The following is a 7,841-nucleotide window of genomic DNA, read 5'->3' as shown; positions in this document are numbered from 1 at the left end:
TTTTCAAAATATGTATAATATAAGCTAGGTGGGGTAAAACTTAACAATATGAGTTCATTTTTTGTTATGGTGTGAAGTCATGTGTATTTTCTTGTAATTCTTTCACAAATTTATGAATAAGACGTGAAGCTGATACGTTGACACGATGAAACTATAGTATAGCAGTGACAGATGATCACAACCATTAGTCACAATCGCAAACTGATCTTCTCAGACCACTTGAAGATATCTGAGAAAACTTGATCACCTCCCACGTCTTCACCTGTACCACCAGCAGCAACTCTCATTACATCCTCTATCAAAGCAAAATTTCCCATTATATCAACGTGGGCTCCACTCTGTGTACCACGACCCTCAAGAAGGTTTGCGGGAGGAGCATGAAAATACTCTCTTATATAAGTTTTGATACCAGAGGGATTAAATCTAGTTCTTCCGCGCCATCCTTTGGCATACATGAATCCTGCGCTTAATGCAGGCACAGTCTCATCACCATCTACTGTGTAAACACCAGATTTCAAGCAGCTATCTTCATCCTCTTCATCAACTGAAGCATCAATCTGGAATGGAATATTGCATCCTGCTGTTGGCATCCGTCTGTAAACATATGCTCTTTCAGTTTGAATGCCGACTCCATACATTGAATAGATTTCCATGTCAGGTGCATCTGGTAACCTGCAGAACAGATCAAATAGAAACAAAAACGCAACTGAGAACAAAATAATTAAGACTAGTTTTATTTAAAGAAGCTGCAGCAAATTTTAGGAAGCATCCTTTCGGAATTTCAAATTTGACTAAACATTCCGAGAACTCTGAATCTGAAAGGGAAAAAAGAAAAGTGAACTTGAGAAGAGAATCTAAAATGATAGTTCATACGATTCCCATGAGCCGCAAGAAACAAAAGTATCTAAAGGATCTTAACTTTTTCCTGTTCAAAAGCATCTAAAAGGGCAAGAAAGGACATAACCGTTTTTAAATACTTTTAAGTTCAACAAAAGACATACAGATGTGGCTGAAGAATACAGAAAGATGGCATACAGCCGACAGTTAATCTGTGCCCCCTCAATCTGTCAGAGATGGACCTACCGTCACTAAAATACTTGACTTATTTGGCTTCTTAATTTTCACAAATGTAACCTTGAATTTTGGAAAACACGAGAGATAAGATGTACTGTTTTTGGAGAAAGTCATGTATTTTATCAGAATAGAGCATTAAGATATATGTTGCGCGGACCCTCTAAAAATGTTGCCACACCCACGTCGGATCCTTCAAAAATGCACTACTTTTGGAGGATCCGACGCGCTTTTGCAGAGTCCGAGCAACATAGATTAAGATAGCGTTGGAACAGGTCAGCTGGTACTCAAAGAGATTACTGCTGCCCCTCAACCACACTCTACCTTAGGGAGGAGAAAGAGAAACAGATAATAATCTAGCATACCAAAAATTCTTGTCCAAGTGAAAACTATTGACTGGAAACTGTTAAAGAATTTTGTGTTTTTTTTTTTAAAATAATAAAAAAAGTAAGATAGTCAAGACTCTTAACTCTAAAGGCAAATTTGGTTTTGATTTTTGAACTTCAACCTATAAAGTTAAAGACCACTTTTTCATCTTATCTGAAAGGATTCAAGTAAAAACTACATTATAGGACACCAAAGAAAAAATGAGAAGTCTTACTTTGTTTCCAATGGATTTGACCAATATTTGTAGTGTGAATACTTAGGATCATCCAGATCATCAGCTATCCCATATGAAAAGTGAGCACTACCACGGGCCATCATCTTTGGGGCAACAAAGTTGAGCAAATCCAAAATCTCTCCAGCTGTATAAACCTTGTACTCTTCCACTGCTTTAGCACCACTAACACCCATGTCATGGTACTCGTTCCACACATCACAGGTGTTATTTGCAACATTACTGCCCTTTACAGCACCCTACATGTAAATAAACGCTAGTTAGTTCCGGGCATCAGGAAGCAAGTGGGAGAGATAATATTATTTAGCACAGCCTGAAAGCACAAAAAATTAAGACATAACTTGACAGACAGAAGAGGTTTCAAATTAGCATGAATAGGAAGAAAAGACACCCATTATATGGAAGGACACTGAGACATCATTGATCATTCATTTCTAATGTTATTCAGTTCAATCCCATGGAAACACTTGATTGATGCACATTTCACATGTGTTGCTGCTGACATAAGGATGTTAAATAGGAGTATTAATTAAAAGAAAAAGTAAGGAAATAGGCATTTCTTCGCTCTACAAGAGGCACATTGTACGCCATAGCCAATGTGGTTTTCAAATTTGAGATATCTGAGAGAACATGGTTCTATTTTTCCATTGCTTTTCCCTCGCAGTTATGACGCTTTGCTTGTCTAGTTCAGCTTCTGATCAGCAGATTTTCAGCAAACACATAAAAAGAACTTGACTCTTATAGTCTATTTGGAGCATAATGAATTCGGATGAATTGGCATAACGAATGGAGTGCCTCATTCAAAAAAAAAGGGACAAGTGACAAGCTTGGAGTATTATTTGCAAGTAAAAGAAATACTTTTCAGCAGGACATTCAATATGACCTTAACTGTAACCACCTTTGTCATTTTCATTGGCAGGGGAGATTTTTTCTTTTTTCAAAAAGGAAACTTTGAACAGATTATTTTGCTGAGATAGCAAGTGTTTAAGGAATGCTTCATGTAGTGCTTTATCATATTTCTTTCTTTTTTGTCGATAAGTCCTCACCTAGTACTTATCACAAAAAGGGAATGCAATAATTAAGGATGTCTAGAAAAATTTGATATACAAAGGCATCATCCACTTGTAATATATGATTAGACTTCATTTGTTTCCATTATTTTACACTGACATCACACCAAGCACATTGTGTTGGCTCTTAAACATGCAATCATGTGTGCCCATTGGTTTTGTTATGACCAGGTACCCAATTCATTCTTTGGTAGTTCCCCAAAAGCAGCAGTTTTTAGCAAGGTGACAGGTCATCCCCTTGCTTGGCCTAACGAATGCTTGCCTATAGCATAAAAATATAAGTAAACTGGAATTAGAACAAGAACTTCACATCAAAGTGCTAACTACTTTTTAGATAGTTTTATCTCTGCTATTTTTTGGTGCCTCTAGCAGAGGTGGATCTAGGATTTGCACTTTATGGGTTCAGATTCGGAATTCTACCACAATCCCATATTACTGGGTTCGAAATCTGTTATTTATATCATTCTAAAAAAAACTGTTATTTTGTACTAGTGGTTTCTTTAACACATATCAAAAGGTCTAAGCTATAGCTACTGGGTTCAAATGAACTCACAGCTTATTCACTAGATCCACCCCACGCCTTTAGCATTTCTATAGTAGAAGTCCTTAAATTCGTTATTCAGAATCACCCGCACCCACCACCAATGAAATCAATGTTGAAAGTTGAAACAAATAGAGGAAAATAGCACATACGAGAGAAACAATGAGAGAATTTGGTTTCTGATTAACATTACCCTAAAGTCAATCCTCTTGAGGTCTGATGAATGTGCCTTTGCTGCATCCTTTCCAAAGGATATCATCCTTCCATAACTGTAATATTTTGCATTAGAATCTGTAGTTCGATTCTCGTCATGGCCTGAAATCTGAGCGGCATCATCTTTAGACTTACTTCTGCAAGGAGAATAGCCTTCTTCGGGTGACCAGTCAAGATCGCCCCAGATCGTGTCCCCTCCTCTTGGTATCATTGACATGGTTGAGTCCCATGTTCGTGTCATCTTCATTATGTGCTCTAATGTTTGAAAATGGAATAAATCCTTATCCAGAACACCTGGGGCTATAGCCCTGAAATTGAGGTGAATTACTAAAGAAGAAAAAATACATTACATGCAAGACTAAAATTAAAGACCTTGCTGCTCCGGGAAGGACTATGAGGATGCTGGTGCTGAATCGAATGATAACAAAGGGAGGACGAAGAAGATGAGTGCGAGTGAGGACATTATGGAGTAATATGTTTGTTTGGTGTTGCTTGGTTTATGGGTGTTTAAGGCACTATAGCAGTTTGTTTTTCCTTTCGTTGCCTACTCTAAAATGAGTTATGCTGATATGAACCTCAATTTTGTACATAGTTTTTTTATGGTTCAATGCTTAAAAGGATATTAAATAGAAAGCTTTCAGGACATCTGGTTTACATTTTGGAGATGCTCGAAGTTTTCAGAGCACAACTTGAAAGACATAAAAGAAAGGGATAATTTCACGGCATGTAAAGGAAGTTACTGCATGGGTCACAAATTAGTTTCAGTAACCAAATAAAAGGATTTAGTTCTACATAATTTGCACCCATCCTTTTAACTGGCTGGCGAAGAAGAAAAATTCACCGAGACCAAATTTACCTGGCAACAGCTATATCCCGTGCTTCAGCTGAGAAAAGCCCAGCTATAGATTTTGGAACACCTAACAATGGCCCACCAATATTCATCACTGCTTTAATATGCTTGGCGCACCAATCGGGCCCACCGCCACCACCCATTGGGGCTGGTGCCTCCACCCACTTCATAAAATGCAAGAAGTATACAACCCCCATGGAATGTGGAACAATTACTGCCTTCTTGCCCCCATTAGTTGCAACCATCAGTTCTATATTGCTTTTTATCCGGCTCAGGGTCTGGTCACGCACCTGTTGAAATAAATTGTGCATCACAGTTATAACATTTTAAAATGATCACCGAAACAGCTTTTAACGTGATTTCATCAAATACAAACATAGACGAAACCACATAAGGAGACATTAGTACCTCGGTGTTCTGAAATGAAAGCCTCCAATCATATGCAGCCATATACATTGTTTTCTCCTCGTATCCTATTCGGGCCAAGTTAGCAATCAAAACTGCCCAGACAAAGTATCCTGGAGCAAAGTAATCTGCAGCAACAAGTCCACTAACTGGCCTAACTCTAATACCAGGAGGATCCATCCCAGTTTCATTATCTAGTGTCATATGGTCCACCCAGCACAGCGGTCTGCAAAGGATCACAAAAAATAAGAAGTGAAAGAAAATGCTAGCAATGGTTACAGATATTTAACTCTTAAGGGGTGAGCTAGAGGTTAAGAGGTTGTTTTCTGTTTTGTTTTTCCTTTATTACTACTCCATATCTTATCAAAAGAAAAAGTTATAGGTTAAGAACCATGATTTGAAGTGGAGAAAATCCAAGAAAAGAAAGATAATATGAGATCCTTTCATTCCTAAACAGAAGTCTCTTACTAAATCAGAAAGTAGCACTTCCTAACTGAAAGATGTATCACATTGTGTAGCTTGCAATTCCTGGAGAGTAAAATTGCAACGGTCAAAATTAACTGTGGTGGTGGTAGATTCCCTATTAGTTTTTTCAAACTAAAAAGCTTATTGCCAGATATTAGTCTCTTTGACTGAAATTGAAGTGAATTCAATGCCACAGATGTCTAAAAAATCATCCCGAAAGACAGATGATTTTTTAACTATTTCAGCTGATGACTAAAAATCGTTTTTTGGAGATTTCACTGATGCCAGAAGTATATCCTTTCTTCAGCTTTGTATCAATAAACAACGATAATTACTGTATAAACTAACACCAGAAAGAAGATATGCTAAAGTACATCAAATTAAATAAACTGTACTAGTCCGCGTTGAAATTGCAAGCAAAAAGCTTTAGGACACCTATTTAGTGGCAGAGCCAGGATTTTCACTAAGGGGATTCAAACAATAAGAAGTAAACACACAAACAGCTGCTTTGGTTCATAGGGATGCATATACTTCTTGTTGTTGGTTCATAGGATGAACCCTTGCCCCCACCCCCTCCCCCCAACCCACAAACAAACAAAGCTCCGCTCAATGTCAAACAGTTTCCTTATTCAGTATTAGTAATATTCAGCTGAAAGAAGAGTATCTCAAGAGATAAAATCAGTGTGTAAATCCTCTCATTATTAGAATAAAAATTAATTAGTCTCAAAATCCAGCTGAAGCTCTAATTCAGTATGTTATTATCTTCCGGATTTAAGTTATATATTTAGACGGTGTATAATTCTTTTGCATTATCATCGAATTTTAACCTGTGATAGCAGACTGTTTACTCTCTCCCTCCCCTTGTATGTGGCACACTTTGCTTTTTAAGAAGGATACATTTTCATATTTAGAAATAATTTCACTTTAAACTTCAATATGCTTTGTTTTAGACCATATTTCAAAGGTATTTATTCGGTGCTTAGTCAAACAATATCATATAAATTATTACAAAGAAGTACTACTTATCAAGAGATTTAAGTTACTTGCCTAATAAATGACCTGATTATACCCAAAAAAAAAAAAAAATTAGCATAGACAGGAAGAGGCACACAAATACCTTTTGTACACTTCTCCAAAGGTACCGCCCCAAAGCCGCTTCCGGAACAATCCTTCAGCACACTGATGACCTTCCCATAGTTCAAGACCGCACGTGACGATTCCTGGAATAAAAACCACCGGATGCTTAGCCTTTAATCCTTCCTTCTGCAATTTAACGCCTGGTGGATCAGGTAACGGCCCCGTTATTGCCTCCGTCACGTACTGCGGGAACGACGCCGGCATAGCATTGTATAAAAAGAGCAGAAGCCACCACACACAGCATATACATCCTATAAACCAACAGCAACTGTCGATGCACGACCATTTCTGCTTGTTTCCTACCTTTATATTTTTCTTACTTTTCTTATCGTCTTCTTCTGCATCAGGCTTTGGCTCCGCATCCGTTGAAATTTCATTTTCAGGTGCTTTTCTTCTTCGAATTAACGACATCTTTTAATATTTTTTTAACTTCAATTCAATTAATAAAATAAAATGCGTCAAAAGATGCATATATAGCTTCCTAGGGTTCTGTGAGAACAAAGACAACCGGAAGCCGGCGGCGGCAACGGCGGCTGTGTCGGCGGGAGAGGGGAGATAATGGGTGACTGAATTAAAAACGATAATTTAGAAGGGACTGGTAAAATGGGCATTGGGTGGTGCAGAGTTGTGTGGGGCCGGCAGCGACAGCAATGAATATACGTAACGTGGCGTGAAATGTATGGATAGATTGGTGAACACTTTAATCCGCTTGCCATAACGGACCAATCTTAATAATTAAACAAGACTCTGTTTATTGTAGATTAATTTATTAAGGAAAGTTTTAGAATGTGGTACAACATGTTAATTAATAATCTGTAAAAATCAGGTAATTATTCCTATATAGTAAGTATTACTCCCGTTGTTTCATTTTAGATGACACACTTTTACTTATTAGTCCGTTCCAAAAATAATGACTCATTTCTACAATTGGAAATAATTTAACATTAGACTCTTCATTTTACTCATTTACCAATAATGAGAAGTTTTTATAACCACAGAAATATCATAACCCCACAAAGTTTTTACCCCCTTAAACTTTTAATACCACAAGTTCCAAAAATCTTTTTTTTTCATCCTTAAACTTCGTGTCGAATCAAACTACCACGTCTAAATTGACAACAAAATTATAATATATAAACCCGAAATGACTTTACCTATGGCAGCCATTATTGCATGGTTTTGAATTTTGTAGTATTTAGTATATGGGGACACAACTCAATAATTCAGACGAAAAATTGCAAAAGGTCAATCTTCAGTACGATTACGAACAATCACTAGTCATTACATTCATATATGGAACTAATTTTTGTGCTATAGACCAATCGTAATGGCATAATTCTATGTTTTACGTACACGGCCAATCTTGTTAACGTTTATTAGTTCGTATTTCTAACCAAATAATCGAATAACTAAATTGGTGTCAATTGTTAACGATGTATTATGTTTTATGAAAAACTTAATCGTGCACAT

At 37.1% G+C, this 7,841-nt stretch overlaps 1 protein-coding gene across 1 annotated transcript; it reads right to left on the bottom strand.

Annotated features, from left to right (window-relative positions):
• LOC107809139 (phospholipid:diacylglycerol acyltransferase 1) lies at positions 1–7,043 on the bottom strand. Its single transcript, XM_016633735.2, has 6 exons — positions 6,352–7,043; positions 4,773–4,995; positions 4,371–4,654; positions 3,495–3,822; positions 1,673–1,929; positions 1–672 (listed from the first exon to the last, which is right to left on the bottom strand). The coding sequence occupies exons 1-6, from the start codon at positions 6,780–6,782 to the stop codon at positions 189–191; spliced, it is 2,007 nt and encodes a 668-aa protein (XP_016489221.1). The 5' UTR covers positions 6,783–7,043; the 3' UTR covers positions 1–188.
• Between the last annotated feature and the right edge of the window lie 798 nt (positions 7,044–7,841).

Source organism: Nicotiana tabacum, chromosome 6 (assembly GCF_000715075.1).
Source record: "Nicotiana tabacum cultivar K326 chromosome 6, ASM71507v2, whole genome shotgun sequence".
Taxonomy (NCBI): Eukaryota; Viridiplantae; Streptophyta; class Magnoliopsida; order Solanales; family Solanaceae; genus Nicotiana; species Nicotiana tabacum.
The sequence above is the reverse complement of the archived record's forward strand: the minus strand, read 5'-3'. Positions and strand labels throughout refer to the sequence as shown.